Source organism: Bufo gargarizans, chromosome 2 (assembly GCF_014858855.1).
Source record: "Bufo gargarizans isolate SCDJY-AF-19 chromosome 2, ASM1485885v1, whole genome shotgun sequence".
NCBI lineage: Eukaryota > Metazoa > Chordata > Amphibia > Anura > Bufonidae > Bufo > Bufo gargarizans.
The window spans coordinates 281,582,510-281,603,374 of NC_058081.1; the positions used below are offsets into that span (position 1 = coordinate 281,582,510).

Here is a 20,865-nt window from a genome sequence, read left to right on the forward strand (position 1 = left end):
ATTTGCATATCCATAAAAGTGTTTTTTTGCAGAAACTGCTGGACGGATTACAAGATAAAAGAGCACAGCCTAATCCAGGTAAGCTGTGCTGCATGGCTGCTTTAAAATCGGTTTTTGGGTTAGGGGAGGTGACAGAATCCCTTTAATTCCACAGTTTAGTTCCCTCTACTGCCTATTTTTACCTGTGCTTAAAATAGTGTTGCTATGCAGGGTCCGTCTATGTGTTGAAGGACGGAGGACGCAGAAGCACGCAGCCTGCAAGGTCAGATTACAGACAGCCAGGGACTGTAAGTAAATGATTAAAGCCAGGTCCTCCCCAGCAGCTGATAACAGTGCCTGGGCTGTGTGCACTTCTCCCTGTCCCTGCGCTTGGCAGATGCTCCCTCACTCAGCAGAGCTGGAGGATGCAGAGTTGAAGCAGCGCAGACCAGGGAAGGGAGATCTGCCATCTGCTCATTGTATAAATGAAAGCAACATGTGGTAAGAGGACCCCTTTGTGCTGCAGGAGATTAACCCTTTAGGGGGGAGGGCTCTGGTTACTGACACTTTTGGGCAGCTATTGTTACTGGCTAGTGAGGGCAGGCGGGATTAGCCTCAGGGTGAGGGCAGTGGCGGCCATCTTAACTGAATAGTGAAATTGCAGTTTTATGCAGACTGGTTGCTAAGGGCTGAATCTTAGTAACTGACCCTGCAATATCATGTTATTAGTAACTACATATATGAAAATTGAAATTAGGGTCTAAGTGTGACAGTTATTCTTTAACATACAATCCCTCAGACTGAGATCCAGCCAATCAAGGCCACTTCTCTGGTATAATTGCTGTATTAGTTGCTAGTTAGCAGCCATTCCTGACTGTTATATGTAAGGACATGTTTTATCTGTCTTAGTTATCTGCTTATTTGTCTTAAATCTTCATTTTCTCTTATCTTGGATGACATTTTGGTGCTTTGGAACCGATTACTCAAGTTACAGTGTTTCGACATACAATGGTCATCCTGGAACCAATTAATATTGTAACTTGAGGGACCACTGTATATAATAATTTTATTGCTGCATGTGGATTAATCCTTTTGATAGCTCACAAAATCCAGAAAGGGCTCCCATGTGAAAGTGACCTAAAAATATTTCACACAGGCATATTTTATTGTGGTCAACATTTCTATGCCAAAACTGGAGGAGGCCCAGAACACAGAGGACACAGTGGACGTGCAGATGTTTCTATTATCATTTATGTTCCATCCCTGGTTTTGGACCCGGATACATAGAATCACCCCTATATAATATAGTGTTCTTTTTTTGTTTTTGTTTAGATAATGGCACAGGTATTTGGAAGAAAATACATTCGAGCATTTGTAAGTGGATTTTTTGTGGCAATGCCAGTCACTGTGACCTTTCTTGATCGAGTTGCTTGCATAGCAAGAGTAGAAGGTGTTTCAATGCAGGTAAGTGTATATGTATTTACTTCTCATGTGATTGCATTGTATTTATGCTAAGATTAAAAGGGGTTGTCTGGTATCTGCCTATAGTACTCTAAACTAGGGTTGTTTCGATACCAAAATTTCGATTCGGTTTCGATACCATAAAAAAGTATTGCGATAATCGATACCACTTGATACCACGCAAAAAAAATAAAACAACAAAAAAGCTGCGTGCATTACGCATTTTATGGAACGTCCGGCCCATAACTGAACAGTCCTATAATATTTTTTGGGGGGGCAAGATGACAAAAAAAGATTGTGAATCGTGCGGTTTTTGTTTATTTATTTATTTTTTCTGTTATATTGTTCACCACATAGGAGTTTTTTTATTTTTATTTTAATAGTTTGGACTTTTTAGACATGCGATATGTAATATGTTTATTTAGTGTTTATATATTTTATATGTAAAATTGGGAAAGGGGGTGATTTATACTTAATATTTTGTTGGGTTTTTTTTTAACTTTTTTTTTCTTTTTACTTATTATTTAATAACTATTTCTCCCCTTAGGGGCTAGATCCTGGGATCCTTTCATCCCTTGTCCTATTCACCCTGATAGAGCTCTGTTAGGGTTAATAGGACTTTACACTCTCCCTGCTGCCCTGTGCATAGTACACACAGCAGCAGGGAGCTTACCACGGCAGCCAGGGCTTCAGTAGCGTCCTGGCTGCCATGGTAACCGATCGGAGCCCCAGGATTACACTGCTGGGGCTCCGATCAGAACTGCCACTGTACCACCAATGAGGAGGGGACCCTGTGTCAACTGCTACCAATGACTTTAATACTGGGTGGGGAGGCACACTGCACCACCAATTATTTTAATACTGGGGGAGTTGGGGGGGCGCACTGCGCCACCAATGACTTTAATACTGGGGGGAGGGCGCACTGTGCCACCATAGAGATACAGGGGGCGTGTACCACAGGCACCTGCCTCATGTATTTGTATTAAAGGTTAATTATCATTGGTGGCACAGTGGCCGGGCACCTGCTATGCTGGCTGCTTGACTCTTGTGGAGGACACTCAGGAGGAGGAGGCTGCTGCCGTTCGCCAAGCTCACTAGCTCAGGTGGCTCAGCAGTGTATTCCCACCCCCGTCCCTTAATAGCGGCACATTCATCGGTGGCAGTGGTGCGGGCAGCTTCAGACACCGCTCACTTCATTAGGCTCAGTGCGGCCGCGTCATAGGAGGGAGGAACTCCCTCCCTGCCTCCTTCTCCACTGTCTGGACGCTCGCCGAGCGCCATAAAAGGAGAGTCTAGTATTGAAAAAATTAACATCCCGATACCAAATCGATACTGGCATAAAAGTATCAATTAGGTATCAAAAGTTCAATACTCGAAACAACTCTACCCTAAACACTGCTAATTTGTGCTCCATATACCTGTTTTTCATGTCAACATTTTTCTTCCCCTTTTCTTTTCTTAGCATCACTGCATCCTCGTAGGATGTTTATATAAAGTACTTCTGATTTCCTCAGCTTCTAACCAATCTCAGCATGCTTTCCTGTGTGGGGTTTCAAAGGACTTGCTCTGCCTAACTAGCGTGGAGAGGGGAAGTGCGGCAGACGGAGCAAGCCCTGAGAAACATTACAGGGTAAATTAATCGAGTGGCCGGGCTGCGGGCACATACTGCAGGTCCTTTAGGAGGGTAATACCACCACTTTTGTTGGGATTGGTGGTGACAGCAGACTCCCATCTATCAGAATGTTATCCCAATCCATTTTTAAAGATGTCACAGCCCTTTAATTCCCTTCTTGACTTGTAGTGTACATGTACGGCGCACTGGAAAGTGAGTTTCCAACAAGCACTGTAATAGCATGGCTGTGCTCACTCAATCAGTGTTAGGGGCCTGACTGTTACTAGTAGCCGGGCCCCTGCTGTATCCACTGGCATCGGTGAAAACTGTGATGACTGCAGATTAAAGGTCATCAGTTAGCAGATTTGGACCTATGAAACTAGCTGACCTGTTGCATGTACACTTGTTAGCTGAAGGCATCTGTGTTGGTCCCATATTCATATAGGTGCGCATTGCTGAGAAAAATTATGTTTTGGTATATAAAAATGAGCCTCTAGGAGCAACGGGGGCGTTGCGGTTACACCTGGAGGCTCTGCTCTGTATGCAGCTGTTGTGCCCTTTCCACTTTGATTGTCAGGGCCGGGCAGTGCTAATGTGATCACATCTGGCTATGACTTCTCCTAAAGTCAAAGTGGCAAGGGCGTGGCAGTTGCAGAGAGAGCTGAGCCTCCAGAGGTAACAACAATGCCCCTCTTGCTCCTAGAGGCTCATTTGCATATATGCAAACCTTATTTTTCTCAGCAATGTGGGCACATATGAACAAGGTTCACAGGTACAGATCTGCTGACCAATGCCCTGTAACCCTTTAGATGCCGCAGTCAATGCTGACTGCCGCATCTAAGGGGTTTACAGAGGGAGGGGCTCCCTCTCTCACTTCACGATGCGATCATGGGTTGCCGATAGCTGCTACGGTAGCCTGAGGCCTTACATAGACCACGGGTCCTGCCAGCAATTGTGGCCTATGAGGCCCATCACCCAGGCATGGTCTCATAGGTGAACTGTCAGTGTAAAACTGAGAGTTCAATGCAGTACAATACAGTATGTATTTTACTGCATTGTAAAATAGATCAGATCCCATAGTGGCACAAAAATAAAAGCTAAAAAAATAACGTTTCAAGAAAAAAAGCATAAGCTGGGCACAACGTATTGGGCCCTGAAATGACATATATGTGGAAAACTTGCAATTTTCTGTTTACATGGTCCGTTGCTGTATTACCATGAATTCTGAGGTACGTGAATAAGTATGCTTGACACAGCTTGGGTGCATAAAAGGTTTACTAAACTATTATAAAAGATCTTAGGGATGCAGCCTGGCACTTATGGTACCACTAACCAACGACATTACAAGGAATTAAAGGGAAAAAAACTACAAAAATAAACCTGGCTATAAAGCTGCACATTAATTTCTGCAGAACACCTCTGCTCACTCTACCCCATAATAAATACCCTGAGAGGTTTAGTTTCCAAAAATGGGGTAACTTCTTGCTAGTTCCATTTATTATTTCACAGAGGAGCCTCTACAGTTGTCAGCACAAGATGCGTAAATCACCACACTGGCCTCAAATGTGCATGGTGCTCTTTTACTCCTGAACCCTGTTGTGTGTCCAGGCAAAAGCTTTAGGGCCAAATGTAGGGCGTTTCTAAAGCCAGGAAGCACAGCATTAGGCCCCTTGCACACGATCGTATGGCTTTTTCAGTATTTTGCGGTCCGCAAAAAACTGATCCGCAAAAAATACGAATGATGTCCATATGCATTCCGTTTTTTGGGGAACGGAACAGCTGGCCCCTGATAGAACAGTACTATCCTTGTCCGTTATGGTGACAATAATAGGACATACGGAGTACCATCAGTTTTTTTTGCGGATCCATTGAAATTAATGGTTTCGTATACGGTCCGTATACAGAAAGCAAAAAAACTAACGTAAACGGAAAAAAAAGTTTGTGTGCAAAGAGGCCTAGGGTACATTCACACGACCATATGTATTTTGCCTTTCCACAAAAAGTGTATCTGCAAAATATGGATACCATCAGAATAATATAATCAGTTGGATATGTAAAAGCATTCAAAAGTTATTACCACATAAAGTGACATGTCCGATTTGCAACATTTGGCCATGTGAGAAAGGTAAAAAATAGCTCTGTCAGGAAGGCTTTAAAGGGGTGATACAGAATGCGAAAAACATGTCTGCTTTCTTTCAAAAACAGCACCCCCCGTCATAGGTTGTGTGTAGTGTTGCAGCTAAACCCCATTCGCTGAGCTGCAAGACAAGAGATAATTTTTTTTCAAGAAAAGAGACATTTTTTCTCATTCTTGCATACTCTTTAAGGGCTAATTCACAGCACAGTGATTGGTACGGAAAACACAGTCCTTGTGTCGGCTGCATCTCCCGGACCGAATGAGGCTTTCCTGACCTGAACTGAATTATAATACAGTCAGTTTCTTATCTGATTGCGGGTCTGTTGCACTGTACTGACTTCATTATGTGAGCACAGCACAGTCTGATAGGAACTGGATGCATCATGACTCACTATCATAACTCCATGCTACACTAGTAGCAGCAAAGTAAATAATATTTAAAGGGGTTGTCCAAGTTATATTTATTGATGACCTATCCTCAGGTCCGTTTGACTCAGTTTGGTGTCAGTTATGTGCTTATCCGTCCTTTCCGTTCTCCTGCCCCTAAACAGAGCAGGAGAACGGAAAGGCTGAACGGTGATGTGAACGTAGCCTAACAGGTTTTGTGTGCACTGATAGGACGGCGGCCATTTTATTTCTCCTAATGATTGCTCCCTAGATAAAACAAGCCATTCTAAGTAATTAATGGTATTTGTGAATATATTTATAAAATATTTAAGTATTTTCATTTTTTTTATTTCTGGAGAACCCATTTAATCTGCCAGTTAAAACTTTTTTCCTAATCTGTTTTTATTTTCTGATTACAGATTTATTTATTCTTTTTACTGACCATGACTATGGGGACGGCCATCTTGCCTGAGCTATTCTTAACACCATTTACACAGCATAAAAAAAAATTGCTTTACGGCATCCCCATGGTCTGTAGGGGACCTCATTGATTTCTATGAGAGTTTTTTAGGCATGCTCTGTGACCTGTGCAGAGGTCATTGTACAAGACAAGAATAGATAATCTGTGGCAATCACCTATTGTGAATGGTGGATCCTGACTTATCTATGCAGAGAGGTGATATCATTACCGGCAGGATTAGAATGACAGATAAGCAGGTAACTGCAGTAAAGTGATCTGTACAGACCAAGAAATATTATTAGGCTTAGTGGCCAGTGCCAAAACGGCAGGATTTTATTTTTTATTTTTTTGTTTAAATATAGATATTGACATGGAAAGTTAAAAATAACATTATCAAAAATTCTATAAAAATATGTTAAATGCAAAAACGGTATTTAAACAATAGTTCATTTTCTGATGACACATTCCCTTTAAACAGATCTCATCCACATGCTGCATAAAAAATGTGCAGCAGAAAATGACCTGCAGTGTGGATTTTAAGTGTGCAGTAGGTACATTTGTGCTGCAGATTTTGACTGGTGATTTCACCCTTTGCAGCACATTTGGTGAACTCTGGGTCAAATCCGAAGCGAAATCTACAACAGACTTTCCGAATTACTGAAAATCCACTGCAGAAAATCAGCTCCTTCTGGCCGTGCCCTAAAAGGGTTGTATGCTGACCTTCAATGTTTGTCAGTGTGAGAACACCCCAATGATGACACACAGTCTTAGATTTTTGCTTGTAATTTTAAGCCTGTTTTACATTACGTTATATAGAAATGAGAACTAATAAAAGCATGGCTGCACAACATTTCACATGCAAACTATAGAACTGAGAAATGGGGGTCATTCAAAATTAAAGTGGTATTATACCTAATAGAAATGAAAAAATAGAAGCTCTTTGCGCACATTTTTGATCAAACGCGTGTCGGGCCCATCTACCAGGCGTCAAGGTGGCTTCCGTAGATGGGTTCCTAACACTAACAGAACTGCCTCTCTTTGGACTTACCTAAGCCTACAATATTCAGGGCGATGTAGGAACCGGGTACTCTGCTTAGATGCCCCAGGCAGATGGGCATTGCTTAGTCTAAAAGAGGCGCTACCCTCCATATATACTACAAAAAAATGTAGACTAACACAATCATGGTCACAGGTGCATATCCATCAAGCAAGCATATAGAGAATTAATAAAAGCATGTCTGCATAACATTTCACATGCAAACAATATAACTGAGAAATGGGGGTCATTCAAAAATGTGCGCAAATAGCTTCTATTTTTTCATTTCTAGTAGGTATAATACCACATTAATTTAGAATGACCCCCATTTCTCAGTTCTATTATTTGCATGTGAAATGTTGTGCAGCCATGCTTTTATTAGTTCTCTATATGCTTGCTTGATGGATATGCACCTGTGACCATGATTGTGTTAGTCTAAATTTTCTTGTAGTTATAGAGAAATGAATATTTTTCTTTCCAAGCAATGTCTTTTTTATAGCAGTGAAACCAGGAGAAAGAATTAAAAAAGGTTAATGAGTAGAGATGTGAGAATGCTTACATGTGAAACCGATTAAATTTCTGCTAGCTAGAAGAAGCAAGCCCAGCAGATTACACCAAGCACGCTCTCTTACATATTGGAGTGATTTATGTGGAACACTTAAAAGATGGTGGTTGGAGGGGAGAGAGACGAGTACACCCAGCATGCCGCCTTCTGTTAATATGCAATATATGACCAAGGGGCACAGTCATAACTTCAAGCTTACTAATAAACCTCTTAGACTGCCAGTCGTGTTGTGCTCTCATTATCGAGCTTCTTGCTGTGTTTGAAATTAAAAGTTCTGTCAAAAAGAACAGCACATTTTTTAATATGTAAGTACATCTATATCCTCAACCTTTAGAAATCTGACCAGGGTTTATAAAGATCACATACGGTCCTGGTTGTAAATCCAGACTCTGGAAACCTACTTGAGGAATAAGATCATACCAAGAGGTTTGAGGAGTCTTGTGTTACCCAATGCCAGAATAAGGTCTGAGGACCTTATGAGGAAATGGGAGAAGGAGTCTGTTGAATCCTCTCTGCGCCTCATGAGACTGTTACTGGAGGAGGAAAAAAGTATTTTTGTGAAAAGTACCACAGAGCTGCAGGACAACATTGAGGCAGCGAAAAAGTTTCCGCAGGCACCTGATTTTGAGAAGAGGGAGGTGTGAGGTAGTGACGGGCCTCATGGCTGCTATGGGATATTCATGGCAGGAGTTTCCATGTCTTCCCCATCAGTCATCAATTCTGAGGCAGCTCCACGTGTCACAATCAGTCTGGGATAAGACCCCAGCCCAGACTGTCAGTAAAGAGAGAGAGTCTTGGTGCAACAGAGGCCTGCTGGTGGTCTCAGCTGGGCTGGCTGAGGGGCCATGGGGCTAGGTGTTAGCTGGAACTTTGGGGGACTCCGCGAGGTCTAGGAATCGACAGTCGCTAGGCCAGAGTCAGACAGACTTCTGGGCCACAATCCCCCAAGCGTACTGGACTTTGTTACAGCCTGGAAGTGCTGAAGTATAGGCTGGAAAACCAGAATGTTGGTACCGTGTGTGAACGGGTGCTATAAGTGAGATAGGATTATTCCTGTTTAGTTAGAGCCCAGACGGGCAAGGTGTTTGTTTTGTTATTTTTGTTTGGCTGTTGTGAAAATAAACCTGACGTTTGGACCAGCAATCCGGCTGTTGTGGACATAATTGTGACAATGACCCCCGAAAAAGAGCTAATCCCTCACAGAGGCCACATTACAACAAGCGGTGGAGAAATTCACCAGCTACATCAGAGAAAGGAAACACTCCTTATATCTACGTGACACCAAGGATTTTAAGGAACGAAAAATATTTGAGTTTACTGGGAAGTACAGTCCTGATAAAAAGTTTAAGACCACTTGAAAAATGGCAAAAAATCATATTTAGCATGGCTGGATCTTAACAAGGTTCCAAGTAGAGCTTTAACATGCAACAAGAAGAAATGGGAGTGAGACAAAATATTTTTTGAGCATTCAATTTATTAAAAAACAACGAATAAACTGAAACAGGCTATTTTTCAGCTAATAAAAAGTTTAGGACCACACCTCCCAAAAAAACATAAACACCCCCCAAAACAGAAATCAAACTTCCAAACATGAACTCAGTAATGAGTAGCTCCGCCGTTATTGTTGATCACTTCAAAAATTTCTTTCGGCATGCTTGATGCAAGCGTTTCCATGAGGTGAGTGGTGAAGACGGCCGCACGAAGGCCATCTACTGTCTGGAACTGTTCATTTTTGTAAACTTCCCTTGCCATCCATCCCCAAAGGTTCTCAATTGGATTTAGATCAGGGGAACACGCAGGATGGGCCAAAAGAGTAATGTTATTATCCTGGAAGAAGTCCCTTGTCCTGCGGGCATTGTGTACTGTAGCCTTGTCCTGTTAAAAAACCCAGTCGTTACCACACAGACGAGGGCCCTCAGTAATGAGGAATGCTCTCTGCAACATCTGGACATTGCCAGCGGCCGTTTGACGCCCCTGCACTTCCTGAAGCTCCATTGTTCCACTGAAGGAAAAAAACACCCCAGACCATTATGGCGCCCCCTCCACTGTGGCGCGTAGAAAACATTTCAGGTGGGATCTGCTTGTCATGCCAGTAACGTTGGAAACCATCAGGACCATCAAGGTTAAAAAAAAAATCATCAGAGAATACAACTTTCTTCCACCTTTGAATGTCCCATGTTTGGTGCTCTCTTGCAAAGTCCAAATGAGCAGTTCTGTGGCGTTCAAGGAGACGAGGTCTTCGAAGACGTTTTTTGTTTTTGAAGCCCTTCAGTCTCAGATGCTGTCTGATGGTTATGGGGCTGCAGTCAACACCAGTAAGGGCCTTAATTTGGGTCGAGGATCATCCAGTGTCTTGACGGACAGCAAATTGGATCCTTCGGCTCAGTGCTGGTGAATTTTTTTTGGGTCTTCCACTTGATTTTTTTGTTCCATAACCCTCAAGATCATTTAAGAAATTCCAAATGACTGTCTTACTGCGTCCCACCTCAGCAGCGATGGCGCGCTGTGAGAGACCCTGCTTATGCAGTTCAACAACCCGACCACGTTCATAAAGGGAGAGTTTTTTTTTGCATTATCCACCACAACGTGTGACTACCTGACAGAAAATGACAATGAATCCACATCTTTGCACAGATTTGACCTTTTAAAGGCATGTGGTCCTAAACTTTTGATCAGCTGAAAAACAGCCTGTTTCAGTTTATTCGTTGTTTTCATTAAATTGAATGCTCAAAAAATGTTTTGTCTCACTCTCATTTCTTCTTGTTGCATGTTGCAGCTCTACTTGGAACCTTGTTAAGATCCAACAATGTAAAATATTATTTTTTGCCATTTTTCAAGTGGTCTTAAACTTTTGATCAGGACTGTATAATAAAAGAAATCCGGAAACTGAAACAGACATCTCCTCCTCTAAGGGTGACACTGACGGAGAAACTTTCTCTAATACCACATTCTGGAATAGAGGTGGGAATAGAGGCCGAAGTTGGCGACCAAATAGAAATAGGGGAAGAGGCAGAGGAGACAGTGGTCCCAGAGGAGGTGGTTTTTTACAGATGGGCTCAGAATCAGGGATGGCCAGTTCGCCGTGTTCGCCCGCGAACACATGCGGGCTGCCATCTTAACTCACAAGTCCGGCGGTGCACAGGTAAGCCCTTGCCTGTGCCGCGAGCCGGTCTGAAACAAATGCGGTCACCGGGAGCAGGCAGTTCCGAGAACAGCTGCTGGGGGCCTTCATCGGGCTGTTCTCGGAAATGCCTGCTCCCGGTGACCGCATTTGTTTCAGGCCGGCTCGCGGCACAGGTAAGGGCTTACCTGTCCATCGCCAGACTTGTGAGTTAAGATGGCAGCCCGCATGTGAACAGTCAGAGTCAATAGCAGCAAGAGCAGTCAGCCTATGCGAGACAGCAGTAGTCTATGGGCCAGATTTATCATTACACTCACATCTTACTCCACTTTTACACATGTCCAAAGTCACTTTTGGCTAAGTCAGATTTATTAATGGTCCTTTAATACTGTGATAAATGTGGTTTGACGGTAGCAGTTTATTCGTCAGTAAGCTGCTTTACAAAAGTCGTACGTCTTTACGAAAAAGTTGCATGTTCTATTAAAAAGTAGCATAAGATAAGCATGGTCCTCACTGGAGTGAAATTGCCCAATTATTTGTGACTTTTTTAAATTGTTGCAATAGTAAATCTGTCTAGAGATTCGTTTACATAAGAAAACACGCCCACTTTCAGAAAACTGGCAAGCATAGTGCAGAGTCAATAAAAGTCGCCGATTTTTTTGAGCGTTAAGCAGTTCTAGCGATTGCGCAAAAATCTGTGACTTTTTCACTCCATTATTTTGACTTGAGCTAATGATAAATCTCTCCCTATGTGTTCATAGTGAGCACTTTAGGAAAGGTGGTGGGGGAGTAAAAGAGTTTTTGGAGGTGAATAGCTGAAAAGGAAGTATGTGTGACAGGCCATTGTTCACTGACTAAATGAAAATAGGTTCAGTGATAGACTGAGGTCCAGGTGCACATATTATTTCCCCCCCCACCCACATCAGCCTTGTCACCCAGGGGAGATAGCGGTGCCTGCACATTGGCTGGTGAATTATCCCTGAAGAATAAGTGGGATTTGACTATCTATATTTTATGAGATCTTTCTTCCCTAATTATTTTAATACATATTTAATAAAAGTTACATTTTAGCGTCATTTCTTTTTTGCTTAGTGAACCCCCTGTAAGTACATCTTGCTTTAGGACTTGAGTATTAGTACTGGAAGACACTAACTTTATTAGAGTCCATTGATGGTTTTAAGACATGTCATATGCAGTCACAACATGCTGTCTCTTATGGTTTGCGCTGATTGTTTTGGCACTTCTAGGAATTCTCTTTTCTGCGTGTATGTTTCCCTGTAAGTCCATGTCATCCACAAATCAGCAGGGAGCAAAGAAGCCAATACCTGCATTTATTTTTAGGCTGCAATAGAACCTCATATTTCCAAATGTCACATTTTCTTCCCAGTCTTAGATGTGCTGTGTGAAATGGCACCATATTGTGTCAACATCAAACGGATCTGTCCCCATTGACTTGCATTGTAATTCAGGACGGATCCGTTTGGCTCCGCACGGCCAGGCGGACACCAAAACGACTTTTTTTTCATGTCCTCCAAAAATCAAGGAAGACCCACGTATTTAAAACGGTCACGGATCATGGACCTACGGACCCCGTTTTTGCGGACCGTGAAAAAAAACTGTCGTGTGCATGAGGCCTTAAGCTTAAACCTAACACTTCTCTCTAGAGAAGCTCCTCCAGTTTTCCTACTCCACCCTCCTAATTAAAAAAAGTCATAATGATAAATCTGGACTGAAACTCATTAACATAGCTAACATAGCTAAACTCCTTAACATATTACACAACTGGAGTGAGTGGTGTAAAAATGCAAAAAGTCGCAATAGTCCTATTTTGTAACTTTTTCAGTCCGAATTATAAAGTGAAGGTATGATAAATTAGGGCCTTTCATTTTATCATGAACCATACACGTCTTTTCCCGAAATAGAATTTTGTTTAAAAAAAAAAAAAAATTAGGGCCTTTCTTTTTTTTTTCTTCATGTTTAGTTTATGCACCAAGAAAGCTCCTGGCACTTATAGAGAGCATATCAATATGTTTGGCTGGTATGCATTGGCATATCTTTTTTTCACTGTATAGGAAAGGATAGTCTATCTACAAAGGGTGTATTTTTTTTATAATTGTATATTTATTGACAGTTTATGATAATAACAACATGAGTAAAAAAAAAATAATAACTCAGGTAATCAACATTGAGGTATACAAAAAAAAAAATCATCTCGATTAAGATCCTGAGTGAGATCAAACATCAGAGATAACATCTGAACGTATCCGTCTGTGCAGATCCATGACGGATCCGCACCAAACGTGAGTGTGAAGATAGCCTAAGGTGTAAGGAAAGGGAAGGACTAGGTGTGCATTTCTGTGGAGTTTACAAATGTCTATGATTCCTGTATGCATCCCAGATCCCCCAAGTGGTATCAAATAGTTCTAGTTTATTCTGAATCAAAGCAGTAATATATTCCATAGATCTGATTTCCACACTTTTAGCATACAAATCTACCAGGGTTTGGGAATTATTTAGTTTCTAATAGTGTTCTATAAGGCATTGAGCTCCCGTGAGGATCTGCACTCTGAGTTTAAAAGTAGACTTCCTAACAGGGGTGGGTGTAATATTAGGTAGATAACATAGGGAGTCAAGAGGGGCATCATATCACAGAAGGTCCTGGATTAGTGAAAGAACTTCATTCCAAAATGGACGTATCAATTAACAGTCCCAGAAAATGTGGAGCATAGTACCTAGAAGAGTACCACATCTCCAGCAGACCTCCAGGGTAGTAGGATTCAATCGATGAAGAAGGTTAGGAGTGTGATACCATTGCATAAGTGTCTTATACTGGTTTTCTTTGTTTAGTACTAAAAGAAAAAACTTTGCCACAAAAGGTGTATTTAAATCACTGTGCATTTAAGCAAGAAAATAGAACATGTATAGCCAGCATCTTCACCTTGCGTCTTCATCCGATACCAGTCAGTACATCAAAAAGGCAATGTTTCAGCTCACTACAAGCCTTTCTCAAGCTATACAAAAACAATAAAACTGCACGTATAAATACCTAATACAAAAGCGGTGTAACTACATTCCAGCAATCACCATACGTGAGCTCATAATACAATCTATCACATGTGTAGGCACCAATCGTGGTCATTATTCATATTACCTTCCAATAGCAGCGTAACATCATTAATAATAAAGAAAAGGTCAGGGGCTGTAAGATGGCCAAATCTACGGTCGGCGTCTCTCGTCTGATACAGCTTTATCTCCACAGTCCCTTTTAGAGACCCTCGGGATATTATTTCATTATACTATAATCTCTCGTCTGATACTGCACGTTTTATTACATCATATCCACTTCCTCACAACTAGGCATCTTCTGCCTCTTAACTGTGCATGCATTATGTACAGTTGAGGTTCATGTTGCCATTGTTCGGTGCGTCCTGGCTTTGGTCGCTTGTGGTGTGAATTATGCCATGTGCTTGTATCTCTCCTCTTTTAAATATTGCGTAAATTAATGTGTTCTGTCCTTGTCTTTGTATCTGTTTAACTAATGAACTTAAAGGGGTTCTGCACTTTGTTTAAACTGATGATCTATCCTCTGGATAGATCATCAGCTTCTGATCGGCGGGGGCTGACACCCGGGACTCCCGCCGATCAGCTGTTTGAGAAGGCAGCGGCGCTCCAGCAGCGCTGCGGCCTTCTCGCTGTTTACCGCTGGCCCAGTGACGTCACGACTAGTATCACTGGCCTGGGCGCAGCTAAGCTCTGTTCACTTGAATGGAGCTTAGCCCCGCCCAGGCCAGTTGATACTAGTCGTGACGTCACTGGGCCAGCTGTAAACAGTGAGAAGACCATGGCGCTGCTGGAGCGCCGCTGCCTTCTCAAACAGCTGACACCCGGGACCCCCGCCGATCTGAAGCTGATGATCTAAACAAACATATAATATAAACAAAGGGCAGAACTCCTTTAAGTCTGCTATCTATGCTCCTGAGTTCTGTGTCAGTGTGATATATAGGTGAAACTCGAAAAATTAGAATATCGTGCAAAAGTCCATTTATTTCAGTAATGCAAATTAAAAGGAATTGCATTAATGTAGCTTAAAATTAGAATTTTGTGAAAAGATTCAATATTCTAGGCTCAAAGTGTCACACTCTAGTCAGCTAATTAACCCATATCCCCTGAGCAAAGGGTACCTCAAAACTGTGACTTTGGGGTTTCATAAGCTGTAAGCCAGATCATCCAAATTATAACAAAGGCTTGAAATATCTCGCTTTGCATGTAATGAGTCTCTCATATGTTAGTTTCACCTTTTAAGTTGCATTAGTGAAATAAATGAACTTTGCACGATATTCTAATTTTTCGAGTTTCACCTGTTTATCTCTTCAGTTCTGTGACCTGCCCTAATTGTTTATTAGATAAAGTCCCTTTTAGGAACCCTTGGGATATTATTAGTAATAACACATCTATGGTCTATTCAGACCCTAAATTCCCTGTAGGGGTCCCTAACTGAAAATAAAAATATTTCTTTATTAGTTATTATTTTAAAATAAATGAACCAAACAACTATAGAAAACTATTAAAATAATCAGTGTCTGATGGAGGGTACAATTGGAGTGTATGAATGTATTTGCCTTTGTCACATGTAGCCACTATGGAGTGCAGTGCCTCCCATTCATTTATATGGGGTATAGCTACACCTACAAGCCTCTGCTAATACTTTGTTTGTGCATTCATACAATGTGATGGTAGATTGGGCGCTCCTATTAAGATCCTTTTATCGTTCGGCCTTTAAATTCAGGCTGGACAACAGTGAAACAATGTTGCTAGGTTTATGTGTACTTTTGAAGCTGCCACTAGTCTGCTCAATTCACTTGTCTCTAGGCTACACTCTACACTTTTGTGCTACTGACTGCTCTATTTCATCCATAGAAGTCACTGTTCGCGCTAAACCGCTCATGTGGCATGCTCAATTCCACTCCTCAATGTCTGGTGCTGTCTCTGCAGCGTACTCTTTTATTACTAGTCCCTAACATTTCAGGCACTGTTTAAAATACAGGACGTCATACCACCCCTCCCGACATGTTTCGCCACGCTCGGTGGCTTCGTCAGGGGATGTGGGGTATGTGCCCTAATTGTGCAACATGTCATGTCTAGCTTTAGTCCGTTTGGTGTCTGTCTGTGCCCTGTGTTGGAGTTTATATCTCAAGTTTGTGTCTAGACTGATCAGGTTAAGTCGTGCCTGAATTCTGACCAGGGATTAAATGCCATTGCCATGTGTCTGTTCTATGTATTCTAGCTTCTCTTTTTGCTTGACCTTGTTTATAACTGTGTGCTGGCCTTAGTCATATTATAGTGGTCGCGTCTTGTGCAATCCTTCCCCATTGACGTCATCACCATCCTGTAGTCCATTCCAGAAGTCCAAAGTCCGTTCTAATGTCTGTATATCTGGGTTCCTGAAGTCTGTCAGTCTGCTAATCCTCCATGTTTTGTCTTGCCTGTATCACACGTTTGCCTTGTATTTGCTTGTATTCAACGTGATTCTGAATTACTGACTTATCTGTGGCTCTGGTGCCTTGCACTAGTGTCTCTGACCTGTGAATGTCAGCTGCCAGCTACATCGAAACCATCCTGTGAGGTAGCATTCTGGTTGCTAACCCACAGCGAAGTCCACATCTAAAACCGGTATGTTGGCAAGGTAGTTCCACAGACATTGACTGTAACACTAGTTCTCATGTTGTGAGCTGTTTACCTATCCCCCACCCCCTTGCTAAATGCTTTTCTTTTGGAAATATTGCTTTGAATCCACCCAATACGAGAGCAGCTCACGGAACGATCATATTACACTTGTCAATGGAAGTCTGGGGTCGGGGGAGGAGTGAGCAATTAGCAGAATGAGACAGAACAGACAGGCCCAGACAAAGAGCTAAAATAGAAAGTTTATATCTCAGTCCAAGTGCTTTATTCACAACCATACAGGCTATTACTTCTCTATTTCTCTATAATATCCTCCATGGTCTTGAGGCTGCTTCTCAGTGCGCCATCTTGGAGAACCGGTCTACACCCCCCCCAGATAGCTGTGCATCCAGCAGAAGAGGGCAGATCAGTAACAAAGTCCATGGCAATTTGTTGCCATGGGGCATTAGAAACAGGAAGCGGTAACAACAGCCCAGGTGGAGACAAAAGTTCGAAGGTTTTGCGGATCCTTGGGTGACCAGCCAGTTTGGAGTTGTGGTCCCAAGTTAGAATACATTTTCTCTTGGCAGACGGCACGAATGTCTTCCCAGGAGAGATGACTTTGACCAGGACAGAAGCCACTGTGATCAAGCGAGGAAGATCTACAATGTACTGGGGCTCTTCCTGCTGGTCAGAGAAGTCAAGCGACCGAGACAGAGCGTCCGCTTTGATGTTCGTTTTTGCCGGGCGAAAGTAAAGCTCAAAAACAAAACGGGAGAAGAAGAGTGCCCATCTGGCTTCGCAAGGGTTCAGACGCTGGGCCGTCTGCAGACATGCAAGGTTCTTGTGGTCGGTGAAGATTATCTCCGGATGCTGGGCTCCCTCCAATAGATAACGCCACTCCTCTAAGGCTAGTTTTATGGCGAGAAGAAATCTATCTCCTATACAGTAATTCCTCTCTGCAGGGGAGAAGAGATTGGAGAAAAATCCACATGTAAACATCTTGCCCTTGGAACCTTTCTGCAGTAAAACAGCACCTGCTCCTATGGATTAGACATCCACTTCTAATAAGAATTGGCAGGAGACATCAGGATGACGCAGAACAGGTGCAGAAGCAAAGGAACCCTTTAATTGGACGAAAGCGGCTTTAGCCTCAGGAGTCCAGACTCTGACATTCACTTTCTTAGTAAGAGCGGAGATTGGAGATGTAAGAGATGAAAAATTCGGGATGAACTGACGATAGAAATGAGCAATTCCAAGGAAGCACTGTATAGCGCGAAAACCCTGTGGGCGGGGCCAGTCCATTACTGCATTACATTTTTCAGTATCCATCTGCAACTCTGCATCTGAGATCATGTATCCGAGGGACAATACAGTGGATTTTTCAAAGATGGATTTCTCGAGTTTGGCATAAAGTCGATTCTCTCTCAACCGCTGTAAATTTAAACGTACATGCTTCTAGGGAGTAGTCAGATCTGGAGAATAGAACAGTATATCGTCCAGGTACACTATCACAAAGACATAGAGTAGGTCCCGAATATACCATTTACCAACTCATGGAATACCGCGGGAGCATTATCAAGACAGAAAGGCATAATGAGATACTCGTAGTGACCGTCACGAGTGTAGAAAGCAGTCTTCCACTCATCGCTCTTTCGAATGCGGATAAGGTTGTATGAGCCGCGCCGGTCTAATTTAGTGAAGACCTTAGCTCCCCGGATGCTGTGAAAGAGTTTGGAGATAAGCAGAAGAGGGTATCGATTCTTGACCGTGACCTTATTCAGACCTCTATAGTCGATACAGGGCCGTAAGGATCCATCTTTTTTCTGTACAAAGAAGAACCTAGCACCGGCTGGCAAAGTAGATTTCCAGATAAACCCCCTCTTGAGATTATCTTTGATGTAATCAAACATCGCTTGGGTCTCAGGAAGCGAGAGCGGGTAGATTCGACCACGAGGAGGAGTAGCACCATGTAGGTCAATTGGACAGTCATAGGAACGGTGAGGAGGCAGGGTTTCGGCCTTTATAACTGAAGACATCTGCAAAACTGGCATACTGCTGCGGAAGTCCAGGCAGGTCTTCAGGTACTGTAGGCGAGGAAGCAGGTCGGACCTCCAATAAGCAGGTGCACTGACAGAACGCAGAATCAGTGCCAGTCCAGAACTGGAGTGTGCTGACGCAGCCAGGGAAGACCAAGGATAACCGGATTCACGGACGCTGGCAGCACATAGAAGAAGATCATAGAAGAAGATCATCTCTGACTACAGAACCCCTATTTGCAACTTAAGGGGCATAGTAACAGAAATAACATGTTCGGGAAGTGGCAGTCTATTTACGAAAGCCACTGACAGATGCCTTTCCAGACGGATAGTAGGGAGCCAGTACTGATGGAGCAGAGCTTGCTGAATGAAGTTACCAGCTGACCCAGAATACAAGAATGCAGGCACAGACTTGTAAGAGAGAGTCACCGGAACTGAAAGTTTTGGAGAGGACTTCTCATTGTCTAGGACCACCTCTCCAATTGATCCTAGATATTGATGTTTCCTGACTTCTGTGGACAATTAAGCACAAATTGGTCCTTGCCGCCACAATACAGACACAGGTTCTCTGCTTTGCGGTGTAAACGTTCCTGGTCAGACAATCGAAGGCACTCTATTTGCATGGGCTCTTCAGATGGAATGGACAGTGGAGGAAGAACTGGCCTCTTGAAGGATGGAGCCAAGCAAGGTGGTCTTCTGATGCCTGGAACCTCCCTAGTATGTTCCTTGAAAGGCATATCTATCCTTGTGGCCAAGGTGATCAGGTCATTCAGAGTAGATGGACGTTCGCAACCAGCTAATTCATCCTTAATCCGGTCAGAAAGGCCCTCCCAGAACACTGCCAGTTGAGCCTCATTGTTCCATGCAAGTTCGGCAGTCAGTATACGAAACTGGATGGTGTACTGACCCACAGACAAGGAACCCTGTCATAGACAGGTAGCCAGGAAAGACTGCAGATTAGTGGTCTCTGAACCTCCATGTTCCCAAATAGAATTTTCCAAAGCAAGGACCTCATCAGACAACAGGGACACAATGAAGGCAACCTTCGACTGCTCAGTGGGAAACTTCTGCCCATGCAATTCAAAGGAATCCACAACAGGTTTTTGGATCTCCACCATAGTGTGATGGCAGAGGGAGTTGCACACCAGCGCATACAAATCTGGATTCACCCGTATGGGTATTGCAGGGGTAGCGGCGACTGGCGACCGTGCAGTAGCTGCAGAAGAGATGGCATCCAGACGAGCAGCAACATTTTGCATGAACTTCATCATCACATCCTGACGTTCACTTTGACGCCTCACTCCATGTAGCAATTGCTGAACAACAGGCTTGGAGTGACCAGCGGGGTCCATGGCCTGAGTTTACTGTCACAAACAGCAGGTGTGAACCCACCGTGCACGCGTCCTACCTCCTCTAAGGGTGTTGTCTAAGTGAACCGAACCCCTCATTCTTCACAGTACTCCTGATGGTGGGGATAGGATTTCCCGAGAGGAACACCAGGTCGCTACCTCTTGAGGAGGATTGGCACAAGAGGCAGCTGGTCCAGGCAGACCAGGAGGTACCTGAGCAAGGTACTATAGGTACAGACGTAGTCAGCAGGGCGAGTCGTAACCAAGGGCAACAGTGCAGGACCGAAGGATGAGGCAGAGGCGAAGTCAAATAAGCAATAGGTCAGGGCAGGCAGCACAGGTACAGGTCAGGCAGCCCGGATCGGCAACAGCAGAGTCAAGGCAAGCAGGCAGGGATCAAACAGCGGTCTCCAGGAACACAAGCACGGGTCAGGTACACAGAAAAACAAGCAGATAAATCAACCACCTTTGCAGGACACAAGGACCTTGACACTCAGGCATCTGGGAAGGGGGCTGTGCCACTTATATACATGCAGGAGGGCTAAGTTTGTTCAAAGGTTAGATACGCTTTAATGTATGAAGAGGTCCAGGTCAAGGCCAAATCTTTGATCCCAAGAGACAAGTTTGTAACAAGGTGGAGCGGTCTACTTTTTCAATGGCTGAAATGTAAAGAAGGAAGAGCTCATAGTAATGTTGTTTTGCTTTCACAGTTAGCAGATCATGAGTGACTTTGAATAAAGAGGTTGTCTCACTTCAGTAAATTGCATTAATTATGTAGAGTAAGTTAATACAAGCCACTTAGTAATGTATTGTGAATGTCCATATTGCTTCCTTTTCTGTCTGGATTTATTTTTCCATCACATTATACACTGCTCATTTCCATGGTTACAGACCACCCTGCAATCCATCAGTGGTGGTCGTGCTTGCACACTATAGGAAAAAGCATCAGCCTCTCTGGTGGCCGAAACCATGGGAGCGCACATAGGCTAGTGCTTTTTCCTATAGCGTGCAAGCACGACCATCACTGATGGATTGCAGGGTGGTCTGTAATCATGGAA

The 20,865-nt window shown here is 43.2% G+C and overlaps 1 protein-coding gene across 2 annotated transcripts in view; it reads left to right on the plus strand.

The window, feature by feature from the left end:
• IMMP2L (inner mitochondrial membrane peptidase subunit 2) overlaps positions 1-20,865 on the plus strand; it is a 1,176,402-nt gene that overhangs the window by 22,851 nt on the left and 1,132,686 nt on the right. For both annotated transcript variants that reach the window (XM_044280335.1, XM_044280336.1), the window contains exon 2: positions 1,312-1,443. In XM_044280335.1, the coding sequence (XP_044136270.1) occupies positions 1,315-1,443 (129 nt within the window). In that variant the 5' untranslated portion in view covers positions 1,312-1,314. The remainder of the gene's footprint in view (positions 1-1,311; positions 1,444-20,865) is intronic.